The sequence below is a fragment of the Rhodamnia argentea genome, chromosome 7 (genome assembly GCF_020921035.1).
Source record: "Rhodamnia argentea isolate NSW1041297 chromosome 7, ASM2092103v1, whole genome shotgun sequence".
Taxonomy (NCBI): Eukaryota; Viridiplantae; Streptophyta; class Magnoliopsida; order Myrtales; family Myrtaceae; genus Rhodamnia; species Rhodamnia argentea.
This window is the reverse complement of record NC_063156.1, coordinates 16,406,710-16,425,715: the sequence shown is the minus strand read 5'-3', so window position 1 is coordinate 16,425,715 and position 19,006 is coordinate 16,406,710. Positions and strand designations below refer to the sequence as shown.

The 19,006-nt window shown below is 38.6% G+C and overlaps 1 protein-coding gene across 1 annotated transcript; it reads left to right on the top strand.

Annotated features, from left to right (window-relative positions):
• The first annotated feature begins 14,749 nt into the window (after nt 1-14,749).
• LOC125315988 lies at nt 14,750-15,295 on the top strand. The gene has a single exon (XM_048282626.1). The coding sequence runs from the start codon at nt 14,750-14,752 to the stop codon at nt 15,293-15,295; it is 546 nt and encodes a 181-aa protein (XP_048138583.1).
• Nucleotides 15,296-19,006: the final 3,711 nt, after the last annotated feature.

Genomic DNA, 19,006 nt, shown 5'->3' with positions numbered 1-19,006 from the left:
AGTGGAACCGGCTATTGCCGGTAGCCAGTTAGGGATCGAGGACATATATTGGATCGTGATTGGCGGACAGGTTGGAACTTGAAAGGATAATAATATAAATAGAATTATTTTGCAATTTTCTGGCGATCGTGGGTAAGGACATCTCCCAGTCATTACTGTGGAGAGCCCATACAGCGAAGCAGTCAGTGACTAAAAGGCTGGATGACATGACACGTGGTCGCTGAGGATAAGGGCCACGTCGGATGCACCTGTAGTGTTTTTGTTTTTCGTCTGGTTGCCTTTGTTCTCTGGAAAGATCGGAATCGTCATCGAGAGAATTGGATGATTCCTGATAAGCATTGACGTTAGGAAAATCATTGTTTTGGGAAAATAATTAAGAGGAAGATCATTACTTTCCTTTTTTTTCTTCATTTTTTGGTTTGTTCCTCTTTTTTTTTTTTTTTCACTTATCGGCCCTTGAAAAATTCCCTTTTTAGAGTGAATTGATTACATTATCTCTGATCCCACATTTGAATTTATTCTTTTACCATTTTTGTCCTTTTCTTTTTGTTATTTCAATTTTACTAAAAACGAAACTCTACATGATCTTCCCAAGCAACGTTTATAAAGATAAATGTGGGGCCCATTTTTTATTTGAAACCATTTCTTTTGTTTTTTTTCTTATTTTTTTTCCTTTTTATTTCTCCATTTATAACAAAATTGGTTTAACTCTTTTCCCAAAAATAGTTTATTTGGTAAATAGCTAGCGGTTATTGTGTTTCGTAAAAAAAAAGCTAATTAATTTGTCAAAAACTTGTATTTTTTTTTTCTGTACTAGGAAACTATTATTTTAAAACTAACTTAAGCACAAGTAAGAGCGGAAACAATCGTCTACCACTTTTATTACGCATTTCGTTTAATTACAACTCTGATGTATGTCATTACGCCATAATCGGTGTATTTAACTACTCAACTGTCATTTTATTCGGTGAATCTAATAGTCCAATTTTTAATTATTATTGGATGACTTATTTTCTTCTTTTTAAGCAAAGTATATCCTACCAAAAAAAAAAAAAAAAATAGCAAAGCATATCCATTTGAGATCCGGTTTCCTTCTGTGGAGTGCAATAGAAATATATGTCGATCATGATAACTACCTCCCATATTACAACTAAGAAAAACATACTTGTCTCTCTTTAACCTTTTTAGAGGGACAAAATAACCTTGAGCACGAAGATATATTCGCACATTATTCAAAAGATCCTCTTGTGTTAGAAAATTACCTATTAAAGTTTCAAATGAACTTGTTGAGATGATTGATTGCTATTTTCTCCATTCGTAGTTTCATCGTCAACATATACATTTTAAAACAATGCAATCAAAGATGAGTAAATTGTGGATAATGCATACATGAACCACAATAGTCAATCTTTGAGTAAATTCATAAATTTGTAACAAAATCATAGTAAAAAAATTCACTATCGTGAAAATAATCTAAGGAAATAAAGCGAACAATTTGCAAATAAAACTAACCTTTATGTATTTGGATATATCATTAGCGCTTGCTCAAATTATAACAATGAAGAATAAGTTCGGAAGAAGCCAGACATGGAGGAAATGAAATGAGTAGAAGAGGCGGGTAAGAGTTGTCTAAACGGGATGTGGCTAGTCTTGCCTATTAGCAAAAGTGAAAAAAGAAGAACAAAAAACGTAAGAAATAATCTTGATTAACATAAGACTCTCATGGGAAAATGTAGTCAATTCAATCTGATTGGTGGGGTGTCAAGAGTCAATAAGAAGGTGAAAATATTGCAAGTTTAATTAAGTACATCGAGCCATTTTGATTTTTATAATCATCGCAATGGATGAGTTCTGTGGGGGCCAAACGTGGGATGAACCATGTGTGCCTCTATCAATTTTTGACTTTAGTTGATTGGGCAAAATAGACAGTGGACGGTTTCATGTATTGTGTGGATAGATCGACTTAAGAATGTCCAGCGAGATTAACGTTTCATTTCAAAAAAGCTTAAATAAACGAAAGCATGACAAGGGATTGGCACCATAGGTCCTGGACACCCAAACAAGGCAAACGCTCACGATTTGCATCGAGGTTGCTTGATAAAGCTAGCCCTAATCGTACCTTCTCTACTACTAAATGTACGTTCCAATGTGCTCTTTGCAGTTTGCTTAGTTTGTTATTTTTAAGTACTTACGCATGACGTAATTGTATGATGGAGTTATAGAGTCTAATAGAGAAAATTACAAGAGCTTTTTTACTGCTAACGGCATCAATATATATAATTTTCATGTTAAAGTAGAGAAGAAAACACTGCTGCTAATGGTATACATGTAATTTCTACCATAAGTCGTATACCTTAGATTTACGGGGAAAAATGCAAAAAAAGTTATAAATTTATTGCATTGATACTAATTTAGTCTTAAAATTTTTAATTAGATCAATTTAATCCTAAACCTTTTTACATTTATACCAATTCATTTCATCCGGCTAATTTTGATAGAAAATCGCTGATAGAGGTGATCGGTTCCAGGATAGGTGGTACACACCCTAGAACAGAGAACAGTCTACTAAGTACCAGCTCCGCAAAATACAAACCGTGAGCTACCTGCTCGTTTTATGGATCTACCCAAGACTCGAGCCATCGGTTCCCGATTGGATCCATAGAACCGGTCCTACCGAGCACTAACATCAATTAAAAAAGGCACCAACGAAGATCATAGTCTAGAGAGGGACTAAATCAATGGGTATCTCATGGACGATACTTGTGTGTTTGGCACAGAGGTTTTCGTTATGAGGGAAAAGAGCATTGGCAAAGGAGAGAATCCGTTAATGGTAAAGGACGTGTTATATTTACGTATATGATGTGCTGCGTTGATGAAGAGGTGTGTTTGAGAGGGCCCCACGAAGAGGTGCCTTTCGAACGATTGCCTTTTTATCTATCAAAGATATGGATAGGACCCGAAGGGTACAAGGGTGACATTGAACGTTGAATAATGTCAGAAAAGGAACGTACGTTACTTCTCCTCTCTTGCTGTCTCTCAAGAACATACAAAACAAATTGAAGGGCAATCCATTGTTATTTTGAGAATCGATCGGCATTTACATTGTGAAATGTGAATATCTTCTACTGCGATTATATTCGGACTATCGTGGGTTGAAGATTTGATCGAAGGCGCGTCGGTGATTTAACGACATTATCTGCAATCGAACGTCGATAGAGGTTACTCGTACTTCTCAATGTTAAATTTTACCATTGGTATCAGAGCCTTGGTTAGTATCCTTGTCTTGTTTTCCATAGAGTTTTTGGAAATCGTTTTTCCCGAACCTTCTGCATATTTAATACGACAATATTTGTATATGAATGAATGCATACGAGTCGGGTGCAAAGAGATACCTCTTGCGGTTATAGAAAATAGTTATGTTTGGTGTGTTTCATGAATTTTTGGTCTGGTGAAAATTGTTTTTAATCACATGGTGTGATAGATCTCATCAAGACGAGAAAAGTGATTGGTGATAGGCCTCCGAGTGACGCCGTATGCGCTTCCACGCGCGGCCAGAAGCTGCGAAGAAAAAAAAAAGATTGAAACGTCACATGGAAAGAGACGCAGGGTGTGTCGTGCACGCGCTAATGTGCAGATCAAGCACGTGCAGTGCACGCACCCGCGTGCACTATGGGCGCATCGATATGCGCCAGCGGAGAACCTTTGAGGCACATGCTCAGCACGCGCGCGAGGGCCTATTTAATTTAATTTGTTAATTTTTTTGCCCAGCAAGGTGATTTTCCCAATTTGTCCCTAGTCGGTCGAATTTTACTATTCTGACCCTAGCCTTAAGATCGTGCATACGAGCACATGGGAGCTCCGATTGGGATGTTCTTGGTACTTGCGTGTTCGTATTGAAATGCTCTACTTTATGGTATATATATTTTATATATTTTAAATTTTTAAAGGTATACAATGCATATAAAAACCCTAAATACACGTACTTTTTGGGTGTTATTGCATTTTTAGCTGTATTTTCTTATGGTTTTTGAAACACAGAATATTGCTTACATGTAAATGACCACTTTATGATAATGTATTGCATGATCCATAGAGAGCATATATAAGAGTTTACGTGCTTACAAATTCAATTCAAAACAAACTTGAACAATGGTAAGAGATTATGTTATCTTGTATTCCGCATTTGATTATGAACGATGCATGAATTACTTGTAGATGGATTCGCATCATGCTATGTTTTTATGGCTATAATAGGACATGATCAATGGATCATGTATCTTGATTATCTTTTCTAGTGGGAGTTCATAGGTTGGTAGAATTAAATGGAATTCTCACCTAGAACTTAAATTTTGCGTGAAATGAACTAAATGCGTCATAGTGAGACGATTGTAGCACGTAATCCGATTGGGAACATAGTGAACTTTCATTTTAGTGCCTTTTGTCGATTTATCATTTATTTATGTTGCTTTTTGCTACAAAATTAATCATATGTGTTAATGTGAAAGATGTGTTGGTATTAATTCTACGCTTATTTTGTCAATATAGAATTGTCATTGACTATGACTTCTGCATCTAAGACCATTGTGGTCGATCTCAATAAGGGTGAAAAACTAAACGGTAACAATTATGATATTTGGCACCAAAAGGTTCAAGACATCCTTGAAGAGCAAAAGATTTTGGAAACCCTCTAAGTCGGTCACTTCCACTCCTTTTGAATTATGGACTAGTACAAAATCAAATTTAGACAAACTACGACCTTGGGGATGTGCGGGATATGTTCATGACTCTTCCTATAAATATGAAAAATTAGGTCCTAGAGAGAAGAAATTTATTTTTATTAGATACTCTGAACACTCCAAAGGGTTTATGTTCATAAGTGAACAGGCTGATGGAAGTGTGATCGAAATGGAGTCACGAGATGTCACGTTCTTAGAGAACGATTTTCCTCGCAAGAGTGAAATCAATAAGGATTTTTGATTATATGAGATGGGAGATCCCGATAACACACTCACTAACGTTGATGAGGAAAATAATGATTTACCTCAACACTGCGGACTTAGTGGGAGTGTTGCATCGTCTAGTGAACCGAACTCACAAGGAGTTCCGTTACGTAAGAGTAATCGTACAAGCATTCCGAGTAATCGTACAAGCATTCCCCGTAATCGTACCGAGATTGAAGGGGAAACGGTTATGATTACTTCACAAGACGATACTGAGCCTAAAACAGTTGAAGAGGCTCTCTCATCTCTTGATAAAGAAGAATGGAAAAATGCTTTGAAAGATGAAATGGAGTCGATGAGAACAAACCATATTTGGGACTTGTTGATCTACCACCCAGACACAAAGCGATTGGAAATAAATGGATTTTGGAGATCATGCGTAGGGCGGATGGATCCATTGAAAAGTATAAGGCTTGCCTTGTGGCAAAAGGTTATATTCAACTAGAAGGTATATATTATGGAGAAAACTTTTCACCTGTTGTAAGGTTTGCCCCTATACACCTTATCCTAGCTATAGACGCAAATTTAGATTTGGAATTATATCAAATGGATGTAAAAACAACATTTCTCAATGGCAAACTATCGATAGGTTTCATAACTAAAGGCTAAGAGTGAAAAGTTTGCAAGCTTCATGTTCAATATATGGCCTTAAGCAATCAACTAGACAGTGGTACTTTCATTTTCATCGAGCTATAACTTCTTTTGGGTTTATGAGGATTGAAGAAGACCACTATGTGTATGTCAAACGGTCTGAGGATAAATTTGTGATTTTATCACTCTATGTGGATGATATTCTGTTAGCTAGGAATGATAAGGGTTTAGTTATCACCATAAAAGAATGGTTGTCTTCCACTTTTGAAATGAAGGACGTGGAAAAAGATGCTTATATATTGGAAGTAAAGATAGAAAGAGATCGGTCATGATACCTTCTTGCTTTATCTCAAGAGTCTTGTATTAAAAAGATTCTTGAATGATTCAATATGCAGCATTGTAATCCCATTGTTATCCTTATCATCAAGGTGACGCCTGAGCTCTAAGATGTGTCCTAAGATTCCAAAAGAAAAGAAGGAAATGGAAATTGTTCCTTACTCTAGTGCTATTGGGAATATCAGAGTATGCTATGATGTGTACTTAACTTGACATATGTCGAAATGTGGGGATAGTGAGTTGCTACTGGTCAAATCTTGGCCAAGAAGACTGGAAAACAGTGAAGAGGATCCCGAGATACCCGAAAGGCATGATGGACTATCGACTCTGTTATTAAGGAGGTAATTTACGCTTAATTGATTACTCTGATACCGATTGGGGAGGAGACTTTGATGAGCGCAAGTCAACATCCGGATATGCGTTCTTGCTTAATGAAGGTGCAATTCCTTAAAGTAGCAAAACATAGACATGCACATCTCTATCTATAGTGGAAGCTGAATTTATTGTATGCTCGGTTGCGGTGCAAGAAGCAGTATCACTAAAACGTTTCTTTGAAAATTTAGTTATAGCTACCGATGTTCCAAGACCAATGACAGTTTATTACGATAGTCAAGCAGCCATTGCCCATGTAAAAGATCCTAAGTATCATGGTAGGAAGAAGCATATTGATATAAAGAATAACTTCATTAGGGATGTAATAGCACAAAAGGAAGCGGTTGTACAATATATTTCTATAAACAAGCTGGTTGCTAATCCATTCATTAAGGCTGTTCCTAGATACGTATTCTTGACGCACATGATGTCCCTAGGGTTGCGTTGAATATGATATGTATCTTGTTAAGGATTGTTACATCGTGTATATATACTATACTTATTATTAAATGAATTGATGTTTCATTCTCTAGTATAATTTTTTATCACACTATCACGTACACACATATGTTATTGAAAGGTATGCCATCAAGCAATGATTGGCTTGCTCATACGAGCAATCATCACAAGTGCTGTTGTAAGCGAGTTGAGATGAGACGGTATGTATGAAAGATGCTGAAAGAGCAAATTCGGTACATAATATATTTATGTCGCCTTGATTAGAATCAAGATGAAGTATATGATTTATATATGATAAGGTCGAACATGTGTCGTAACCCTCCCGAACAGAATTGGATGTTGAGTTCGAAGTGGGTTAATGGGTCGTCATTGTCCATACTCGTAATGATATGGATTTTAGACGTGGGTCGCTCTCAAGGCCCACAAATCACAACGGAGGAAGGAATTAAAATCGGGATCGACCTTAGTGTGGTTGGGTGACATGTACATAGTGTGCATGCTAACGGAGCCGCCAGCAATCATTTTTTGGAGGGTATGATTGGAAACCCTATCAAGTTGTTGGGAGAGTCCGTTCGATTGTACGAAAATCAGAGAAGTGGATTCGGGGACTTGGTTACGTCAAGATTGTCATTGACGCCCTTTCAGTACATAAGTTGAGTGATTTCCTAATCTAAGAATTCATACATATGCATTTGGAGATGAGGTAGGTCTAACGATCTATGGGGGTTTCATGCAGAAGAGAATTTTCTATTCTATCAATCACAATCAATTTTGAAAGTGCACATATTAAGGAATCAGTAACACATTCATAAAACACATCAAGAAATTAATCAATTGGTCACATGGTATGCCTAGTATAGCCCTAAAGGCTTAGAGAATGACCCATTAAAGTTTGGGGTTAGTTCGGAAAAAAATTTAGGATCAAGTGTCCAGAGGAGTAAAATGATCATTTTTTGAAGGCTCGGGAATCCAAAAATAAAAAATTAGGGTTGGGCCGGTTGAATGTGGCCAGTTCCCATTTTTTTTGTGATTTTTTGAAATTTTTCTGATTTTTTTTTTCATTTTTTCCAAGTTTTTTTGGAATTTTCTATGATTTGCTTAATTTTTTTTATTGATTTTCTAAATTTTCCTTATTTTATATTTATATATATATTAATATTTTAAATATTTTTTGGACCCGGTCAACCTGGTCCACTCAAACCGGTGCTTCACCCGGATCCGACTCGACTTGAACGCGACCTAGACGACACCGTTTCTAATTATATATATTTTTAATTTTTTTTGAGTTTTTATCTATTTCCCAGAATTTTAAAATTCTAATTACAGATCCTTCGATTCCTATTGAACCACGTGATAGCAACCCGACCCTCAAATCTAATTACTAAAATGAACAACTCGGATCTAGCAAAGACTAATCCTAGATCGTCCGATCTAATTACTAAAATGGATGGCCAAGATCAGACGGTGAGACTAATTCTCGACCGTCCGATAAAAAAATTTATTTTTTAATTTCTGAAAACAGTTTTATTATTCAAAAAATTCATTTTTAATTTTAAAAAATACCCGGATCTCGATACATGGCATCACCTTAGTTGTCCGATCATTTTTATTTTTTATTTATACTAGAAACAGAATTAACGGACTTGCTAATGTGGCTCGCTACCGCCAAGCTACGTGGCACCACGTCATACCTCCGACCCGTCAACATGCCAACTCGGCTTCATTTTCTTTGCGAAGCATACGATTAAATGGATGGCCGAGGTTTCTTCGGTGCCAATCAACGGCGAAACCTTGGCCAAATGACTTGAAACGTATCTTGTTCTAATTGCCCGATCCTCTAGTTTAATATATATGAATTCTAGCCACAAGTATCAACATGAACTAGTCTAACCGAGCTCCCACGTAACTCAAGATTAGCAACTCAATCATGTGATCAAGGTCAAATCCAAGCAATTAACTCATAGAATAGCATCACAAGAAGTTTAGGAGACTTACCTCAAGCTTTGATTAAGCTTGCGATTGCCAGATTTGGGCGGCCAAGGCTCGACAGGTTCAGCTATAGCGAAGGTATCGACTTGGGGTTTTCTCACGAAATCGATGCAAAAATAGAGTGCGATGATGCTCAAGGAATAAATTGCCTAAAAAATATTCAAGAATCATGATCGGGAATGCGAGATACCATGCGAGCACAAGAAGAAACTTGAAACCGTAACTCACCTTTTTTGAAGGTTGCGGACGGCGCGAGCTGGTGCGACCGCTTCCCGAAGCTTCTATGAGGCTTTTGAATGTGATTTAGAGCTTCGGTTTGATCTGGAATGCTTAGGACGAAGATGCATAGTCCAAGCTCGAAGCTTTGGCTATGGCGAAATAGGGTGCTCGCGAGAGCTTCTCTCTCCTTCTCTCTCTTTTTCTCTCTATTCTGTTTTGTCTATGAATAAAAAATGAGCCCTCCCTTCGTCCAAAAACGTGTGAAGCATGTATACCCAATTTGAATCCAAATTCGCGCGTGCACGAGGCTTAGCCGACCTTACTTCGCATGTGATCTCACGTACGAAATGGTCCAAATGGTGCCGACAATCGGTGAGATTCCGTCCAACTCCATTAGTGTCTCCGGCGTGTGAGAATTAACATCCAATTTGGATAGTTCTAGCAAATGTTAACTTTTCCATCTCCATGACATTGATCGAGCTCGCCGGCGCCACTCCGGTGGTCCCAGGCAACGGTGGTCCCAAGCGGTGAGAGTGGCGGCGATGGGTTCGGACCGTCGGGGGCTTTAATGCCTACCCCGTGGAAGCTCCGATCACGGCCAAGAGAGTCACCAATTTTGACATGAAGGTTCGACTCCATTTCGAGCGTTTGAACCTGCGCGTGAAATGGTAATTGGGGAAGAAGGGTCGTTGGATTGTTGGGTCGGATCTTGTCCGACCGAATGCACTCGACCGAATTATAATTCCCAAATTGACCCTCAAGACTTTAAAATTTTTCAAATTAAATCACAAAATTGGATTCAGGGACATGAATTTTATTTAAAAATGTATTTTCCCCAAGAGTTCGTGTGAAATTATATAAAAATCCCAAATTCTCATTTTGACCTGATAAAGTAAATTGGCGAAGTCAAACCCTAAATAGCATAATCGGTTCAATCTACCCCCACCAATCGATTCAGCAGGTCAAAAACTATAGGGTAGTGGGCCTATTTTGCTATGTCGATCCCTCGATTTTGATTAATTTTAGTTTAAACAAGATCCAGAGACTAAATTGAAAGATTTTTATGCAATTAAGCCCAATCCGTGCAATTGTATAATTTCATGACATTTTTGGGGTGGAAATGAATGTAAAGGACTTGAAAAAATGTCACAACTTGTAAAAACTAGAAAAATGAAATTTAAATGACTCAAAATGTATTTTTCAACTAATTCAGAATTATGTTCAATGAAGTAGCCCATAGTCCTGAATTGAATTTTTCAAATATCAAGAGGCCAAAATGAAAAGGAAATTAAAATAAAAATATTGACTATTTTCGTATATTTTTGTGGCCTCAAATGCTATTTTTCTTGATTTTCCAAGCATTTTTATATTTTTGAAAAATATTTAAAAATGTAAAAAATATAAAAAAATTATTTTTGTCCAAAAATGCTTCCTTTGGCTTGGCCAAGGTTTCCAAAGTTTGATTTTGTATTTTTTTTTTTTTTACTTTTTATGAATTTTTTTACGAATTTTCTAAAAACTAATTGATTAAAAATCGGGTGTCAAAAGTTGCCCCTTTTTGAGAGGGATCTCGATAAAGGTTACTCTCAAAGACAAGGTGATAACCGAGTTTCAATCGACTCTACTGGGGGAAAAGTAAAAACAAGTCATGACATTTACCTCACATACCTTTTCGATTAAAGTTCGTAGTTCAAGGGAGATTGCATTATGTTCCTTTTTGAGGGAAAAGTACACTAGAAGTGCCATAATTTGTGTACGGCGTTCACTTGAGTGCCATAACTTTCAAAACGTTCACTTAAGTGCCATCACTTTCAAAAATCGTTCACTTGAGTGCTACGTCGGAGCAAAATCGTTCACTTGAGTGCTACAAGAACTTTTCCGGCGTGACACGTCGCCTTTCCGACGTCTACAGTAACTTTTCCGGTGTGCTACAATAACTTTTCCGGCCTCTACAAGAACTTTTCCGGCTGCCACGTCGGCTTTTCCGGCTGCCACGTCAACATGGCATTCAAGTGAACGATTTTTAAAAGTTATGGCACTTAAGTGAACGTTTTGAAAGTTATGGCACTCAAGTGAACGCCGTACAAAAGTTATGACACTTCTAGTGTACTTTTCCCTCCTTTTTTATATAAGAGAGAAAGATAGAGAGAGAAATTTACCCGAAACTTACCTGCCGCCTGTTCGAATGATTTTGATTTGTGAAAGTAGAATGAAAACCTAAGGATTTGTTAAAAGAATACCTAAGGTGGATTGAAAATTTGACCCATATGGTGGGTCCGACCATAATGAGGAAAACCTAAGGATTCATTATAAGAATACCTAAGGTGCATTAAAAATTTGATCCGTATGGTGGATCCGACCATAATGAGGAAAACCTAAGGATTCGTTATAAGAATACCTAAGGTGAATTAAAAATTTGACCCGTATGGTAGGTCCGACCATAAAATGACTCTTAAGGACAGAGGCAGCCTATGACTATCTCTTAAGGACAGAAACAGTGTCACATCCCACTTTTTATTTATTTATTTATAGAATTTAAACATTAGGGAAGTCCGAAAGGAATTGGAAAGCCGACTAACGATGGAAGCACTTGCGTTACAAGAGTGCCAATAAAAGGGGAAATTCGAATTATATAAATGTATCACATATGATTGGAAATATGAGGAAGTGGACAAGAAATCAACCGTTTGAGATGGAGGTCAATGTAGTGCAACAATTTGAAGTTGATTCAGCCAATCCCAAAAGAAACCAACTTGGCAAGGGTTTCATAAATTAAGTGGGAGCTAATGTAATGCAGCAAGTAGGACTTGGAGCGACCAATAAAAATCCTAGCTAACGAGAGTGATAAATTTAGGCATAATGGGACTAAGATATGATCATGTGTGTGCATGGTCACGTACTATAATCTCCTTCATCTGCATGGTACACCTACAAAGGTGGGCGGACGAAAGGGCTAGACACAATATTGGAAAAGGATTATGTGGAGGGGTAATCATTAGCCCCAAGAATTAGGACAAGTGGTGTGAGAAGGGGAGGAGGGGAATTGTATGCTTAAAGAGTAATGACACTTAACAGAAATTAACCAAATATTTTACATGTAAACCGCTACTTGTTAGGCCTAGAATCACATCATTCTCTCTCCTCCCAACCCTACATACATACATACATACATACATACATAAGCATGGGAGATTGGAAGAGTTTTGGGGTCTCTTCATCTCCTTCTTCCCTCTTCATTCTCGGCGAACAAAAGCTGAAGAAGAAGAGTAACAGACTTACGGCGACGGAACAGGGATGAAAATGCATAGCAACAATAGTTTTTCGGATTGAAAGGCAAGGAATTCTTCCAATCGTGTCATATACCGTTAGTTTTAGGGTTTGTCGAGCTAGTCTCCTAAGTTTTAGACTGAATTGTCGTGCACTTTGGTGTTGTGGTTATGGTGATCTAACTAGAGGTTGTGCAAATAAGGAAATTAGGGTTGATGAGTGGTGCGGTTGTTTCGAACTCAGTTTAGAGAATGCACGAATGTAATTGGTCAAAGAGAGAAGGGTGTTTTGGTCGTGAGGGTTCATGGTGGAAGGGGGACCGAGAGTTCGTTTGGTATGCATGGGGAAAGTGCTCTAGTTTTTCAAAGCAAGGTAGAAACTGTTTGGGTTGGTGAAATCCTAGGATAACGAGTTACTAGAGATGAATTAAATCTCTTTAAGCTAAATGGAATATAATCCGAGTAGGTGGACGTGGGTTTGGTTGAGAAATACTAGGATTGGATGATATTGTAGAGTAGGAACGCAAGCATTTCGGGAATAATTGAGAGCGAGCATTACCGGCCGTGACCTTGATTGGTGTCACCGAGATGTCAAGGGAGTTCTAGACTAAGTTTCATGTTGTTTAAGCTAATCGATTGGTTAATCCTAGTTTAACATGCAAGTATGTCTCGAAATGGTTTAGTGATGTTCATGCTTATCGATATGTGGTCTTTCCTTGAAGTGTTTGGGAATCTAATTAGTATTGCACATTACCTTGCTAAGGCTGAATCGAGAAGTATGCGAACATGATTGACACATTATAATGAAGTCCTCACGTTGTAGTTACGTACTTGTTGTCTTGACGCCGTTAACACTCATTGCTCAATGGCACGTCTACGGTTGCATGCTGGATTGTTATGTGCAATAAATTGACATTGCAAAGTTTATCATTCACGGCAAGCATAATACAAGTTGTTAACATGTAAATGAGAATTTGTATAAGCTTGCTTATGTCCCGAAAGAGAAGATGGGACCCCCGAGTTGTGTGCAAGGCAAATGTGACGGTCTACACTTGTGGAGCCTCGTAGTAGAGGAATGACAAGCAAAGCTGATTTTGGGTCAATGGGACCGGTGCAATAAAGTTGATTGATTAAACTATGCATAACATGTGTATGTTGTTCATATGTACATTTTGCCTACCATGTCTGTTCTCGAGGTGTTTCTTATTGTTTGTGGATTATTAACATAGTTCATTGCCAATGAGTACATCTAATTGTTATAGTAACCTATTTGATGTTTTCCCTAACATGTAACTTTGTGCTGATGCTAGTGACTTTAGTGAGCCAGATTAGGGGTGACGCGATTGGATGTTTTCCTTGCTAAGCTTTACGCTAACCCACATTGTGGTTTACATTTTTAGATTAGTGTAAGTGTAAATGGCAACAGCTCCAGTTACGCGTTACGGTGTTCCCGTTGACTATGTTATCGAATATCATGACTTGATACACTTAGACGTTTACCATATCGAGTTGGTTATGTATGTATCTACGTTGAGGGTAGATGAGGGAGCTCAATTAGGAGTGATTTTGTATCGTTGGTATGCTTTATATATTTGAGTAGGGGAGCAGCTTGTAGGCCCCTTTCTCGAGCATATCTTCGACGCGCTTATGGAGCCCATTGCACCATCCGAACCAAATGGAGAGGAGGAGCTGACCATGACCAATCCATCCGAGGACTAGGCGACGTGGAGCACGACTTGAAGACTAACTTTTTGGACGATGACTGAAGATTGGGAAGTCGATTTACAACACTTTTTGGAATGTGCGATTTTTGTTAGATGGGGAGTAGGAACTTTAAAACCCTCCCAATTCATTGACCTAATTGGGGTACAAAAACTCATGCATGTGTACATGTGGGCTGAATGATCTTTTGGTGAATGGTACTAGCGGTATTAATCCTCCGATGTCCCTCTTTACTCTAGTTTAAGTTGGGAATTGCACCTTTTAATTCGATCCGATTGGTTCGGGCTCAATGGTTCAAGACCAAGAGTGATTGCTATGCTAGTCCATGACTATATTTTATATGTAAAAGGAAAACCCAATCACGGCCAATGTAGTGAATAATTAAAGGGTAGTTAGTCTTTACTTACATGGCCGAATTGATGCTTAAGTTTTCTTGTTGAGATTGAGTTGCTCTTGTGCTGATTCATGCTTTCGAAGTTGTATAGATGGTTTTATGCTTGATTACAATAATAAATAATTATACCAACGTCAAGAAAGCCTATATTCGATAGAAGTGGTGACCTGGGACACCACAACTTTGTTTGGTATCAAAGCACAAGATACATGGAGTGATAAGGTGCGTTAGGAATTGATGTGTTAGAGCATGCGTGATAAAACCCTAATGCTTGTGATTGTCTTCTTGATAGTGAAACCAAGAACCATTTGGTTACTTATAGGTTTTGGGTAACATTTGTTAAAGCTGATTGTATTGATCTTGAGTGAATATGGATTGATACGCAAAAGCTATAGTTTACAATGAGGAGCACTGGAGGATTATCATCTAGCGAAGGCATGAATGCAGGGGCGAATAATCGGATTGATGAGGTTCTACAAGCTCTGGCTCATTTGGGTGCAGTATTAGGAGACCAAGCACAACAACCTCAAGTTGGTGCTAATGCTGGAGGAGGCGACCGCCATTTACAAAGATTAGTCGAGCAATTTCCGAAGCTGAAACCATTGAAGTTCACGGGATTAAGAGAACCCGAAGAAGCCGAAAAATTGATTAAGAGCATGGAGAAGATTTTTAGATTAGTAAACTGTAACGATGTGGATAGAGTAGCCCTGGCTAAATATCAACTGGAAGACAATGCTCGGCATTGGTGGAATGCGAGTAAGGAAATAGTATTTCCTAATGGAATTGAGGTAACTTGGGAGGATTTTGTTAATGCCTTTTATGGACAATATTTCTCCGATTGTGTGAGAGATCAAAAGATAGCTGAGTTTATGAACTTGATTCAAAGTGACAAGACTGTGGATCAATATGAAGAGAAATTTTTCGAGTTATCCAAGTTTGCACCGTAGTTAATTGAAACTCAATAATGCAAGTGTAAGAGGTTTCTAAGTGGCCTCAAGATTGACATTCAGAAGCGGTTGGCGCCTTTGAGGATTGGGAACTACTCCGAACTCTATGAACGAGCTCAACCGGTGGAGCAAGTACTTATGAAGGAGAAGAATGAAGCTGAAGAGAAGGTGGGATTGAGTTGCCAAGTCTCACGGGATAATGAGAGGTGTGATAACAAAAGGCCGAGACAGTTTGGCATACCATTTAATACTTTTAATAAGAGACATAATTTTGGGAATTACTGAGGGACTAGAAGTGGTCGGACGACCGGACAAGCTAAGCGTCGAATGGAATTTGCTTGTCGATGTGGAAGAGCATATGGTAATGCACCATGTATTATATGGAGGTAATGTTTTGATTGTGGACATGTGGAATACCCGATAAGAGATTGTCCATAAAAACGGCAACAACCTCAACATGCCCCACCGACCCAACCATTTCAAGGCAGTGGAACAAGATTTCCCGAAGCTCAATAGAGGCTCCCAGCTTAAGGAAAAATTCAAGCTATGATGCAAGAAGAGGTTGAGACTTCCAAGACCACCATTACAGGTACGGTTCTTACGTGTGATAAGGATGCCTATGTATTATTTGACACCAGAGTAACTCATTCCCTCATATCTACAAGATTTGCCGACTTATGTGGATTAAAGCCCGAATTACTAGAAGTACTGCTTAGTGTGTCTACGCCTTTGAAGGATAGGGTAGTCATTCTTTAGTATGCAAGAATTGTAAGATTACTATAGGCGAGCAAGATTGGGGGATCAACCTTATAGTTATGGATTTGTCTGATTTTGATGTAATCATAGGAATAGATTGGCTACGCGAGTTGCGAGCCAATGTAGATTACTTCAAGAGGGTGATTCAATTTAATCCTTCATATAGGAATAGCTTCGAATTCTTAGGGACCGGAGCAAGTGTAGTTGTACCTCTCTTTTCCGTCATTGAAGCTCATGAACTTCTTGGCAATGGATGTCAAGGCTATCTAGCATATATTAAAGGCTTGACTAAAAAGGAAGTCGGGATAGAGGAGATTCCAGTAGTCCAAGAATTTCTGGATGTCTTTCCCGAGAAATTGCCAGGTTTACCTCATAAACGAGAAGTTGAGTTCACAATTGAGTTAGCTCCGGGAACCGAACCAATTTCTAAAGCCCCGTATAGGATGGCATGGACGGACTCATGGAATTGAAGGTACAACCACAGGAATTGTTAAACAAAGGTCTCATTAGGCTAAGTACGTCACCATGGGGTGTGCCTGTACTATATGTCAAAAAGAAGGATGGATCCCTTTGTCTTTGTATTGATTATAGACAAATGAACCAGGTGACTATAAAGAATAAATATCCTCTACCACGGATCGATGACCTATTTAATCGGTTGCAAGGAGCATCGGTCTTTTTGAAGATTGATTTGAGATTAGGCAATCATCGGTTGAGAGTCAAGGAGGAGGATATCCCTAGGATGGCCTTTCGGACTAGGTATGGTCACTATGAATTCGTAGTTATGCCATTTGGTTTGACGAATGCTCTAGCGGCATTCATGGATTTAATGAATAGGTTGTTCAAGCCTTACATGGATCAGTTCATAATAGTTTTTATTGATGATATCCTGGTATATTCAAACGGGCCTAAAGAACATGAAGAACCCTTGAGGATGGCGTTGCAAAGGCTACGAGACCATAAGTTATATGCCAAATTTAGTAGGTGTGAGTTTTGGTTTGGTCGGGTTATATTCCCTGGTTATATGGTCACCGATGAAGGAATCTCTGTTGACCCACCCAAGATTGAAGCTATAATGAACTGGGTACGACCAATGACTCTTACCGAAATTCAAAGCTTTCTTGGTCCGGCAGGATATTATCGAAGGTTTGTAGAGGGATTTTCTTATATCGCCAGTCCATTAACTCAACCGATGTGAAGGGGAGTCAAGTTTGAATAGACAGAGAAATTCGAGCAAAGTTTTCAAGAGCTTAAGAAAAGGTTAACTACTACCCTCGTACTAACGATACCATCGGGATCTAGAGGATTCGTGGTATATAGCGATGCATCACATAAAGGTTTGGGCTGCGTATTGATGCAACACGAGAAAGTGGTTGCGTATGCCTCAAGACAACTAAGACCCTATGAGTTGAACTATCCGACACATGACTTGGAGTTGGCGGCTGTTATTTCGTATTGAAGATGTGGAGGTACTATCTCTAATGAGAAAAGTTTCAAATATATACAGATCATAAGAGTTTGAAATATCTATTATTGTAAAAGGAACTGAATATGAGGCAATGGCGATAGATAGAGCTAATAAAGGATTACGACTGCGAGATATTATATCACCCTAGCAAGGCAAACAAAATAGCGAATGCTCTTAGCAAAAAATCTACATTACATAAGGCAAGTTTAATGAGTATGGAGTGGGAAGTGCTAAATGAAATCTCAAACAAGGAGTTTAAGGTTGAAGTGGAGGAACTCGCGAGTATCCTTTCTATGCTTAGGATCGAACCCGAATTGATACAAAGGGACAAGGAGTTACAGCAGGCGGACTCCGAGATTTCTAAGATTTGGGATAAGGTTATAGAGGGTAAGAGACTAGATTTCTCTATATTTGAAGATGGAATTGTCGGGTTTCGAGGATGCCTTTGCATTCTTGAAGGCGGAGGTCCGAAGAAGGAAATTCTGATAGAAGCTCATCAAAGTAACTATAGTATTCACCCCGGAAGTACTAAAATGTATCGAAATCTTCAACAACACTACTAGTGGAACGGAATGAAGAGAGATACTTGCCGGTATGTTTCCAAATGTTTGAATTTTCAACAAGTGAAAGTAGAGCACCTTAGGCCGGTAGGAATGTTGAAACCCTTGGAAATTTTCGAATGGAAGTGGAAACATATTACTATGGATTTCATACAAGGATTGTCAAGAACCTCGAGGGTCATGCTCAATTTGGGTTATAGTCGACCGTTTAACTAAATTCGCGCACTTCCTAGCTGTGAGGACAAATTATTCCTTGGAGAAATTAGAGGGCCTATACATTTGGCATATAGTAAGACCGCATGGAGTTCCCGTGAGTATCACCTCGCACAGAGATCCAAGGTTTACGGCAAAGTTTTGGAGGAGTCTACATGATGCTTTAGGAACTAAACTTCAGTTCAAGACCGCCTTTCATCCTCAAACGGATGGGTAAACAGAAAGGTTATACATATCCTGGATGATATATTACGAGCCTGAATCTGGATTTTAAAGGTAATCGGGATGAAAAGTTACACTTGGCGGAATTTGCTTATAATAACGACTATCGACAAAGCATCAATATGACACCATTTGAAGCACAGTATTGGTGGAAGTGCGGGGCGCCTATATGTTGGGATGAAGTAGGAGAACAAAAAATGACGGGACCGGAACTCGTGCAAGTAACAACGGAGGCGATATAGGTAGTGTAAGATAAGCTTAAACCCGCCTAAAGTCGTCAGAAAAGTTATGCGGATAAACGTCGAAAGCCTCTTGAGTTCGCAGTAGGCGACCATGTATTCCTAAAAGTCTCACCAATAAGAGGCATATCCAAATTCGAAAGGAAAGGGAAGTTAAGTCCCAGATATGTTGGACCTTTCGAGATCTTGGAAAGGGTAGGAGATATGGCATATCGGATAGACTTGCCATCGAAGTTATTCAACATACATGATG

Coding starts and splice junctions, on each gene's coding strand:
- LOC125315988 (XM_048282626.1), top strand. CDS start 14,750: ATGAGGAGCACTGGAGGATTATCATCTAGCGAAGGCATGAATGCAGGG.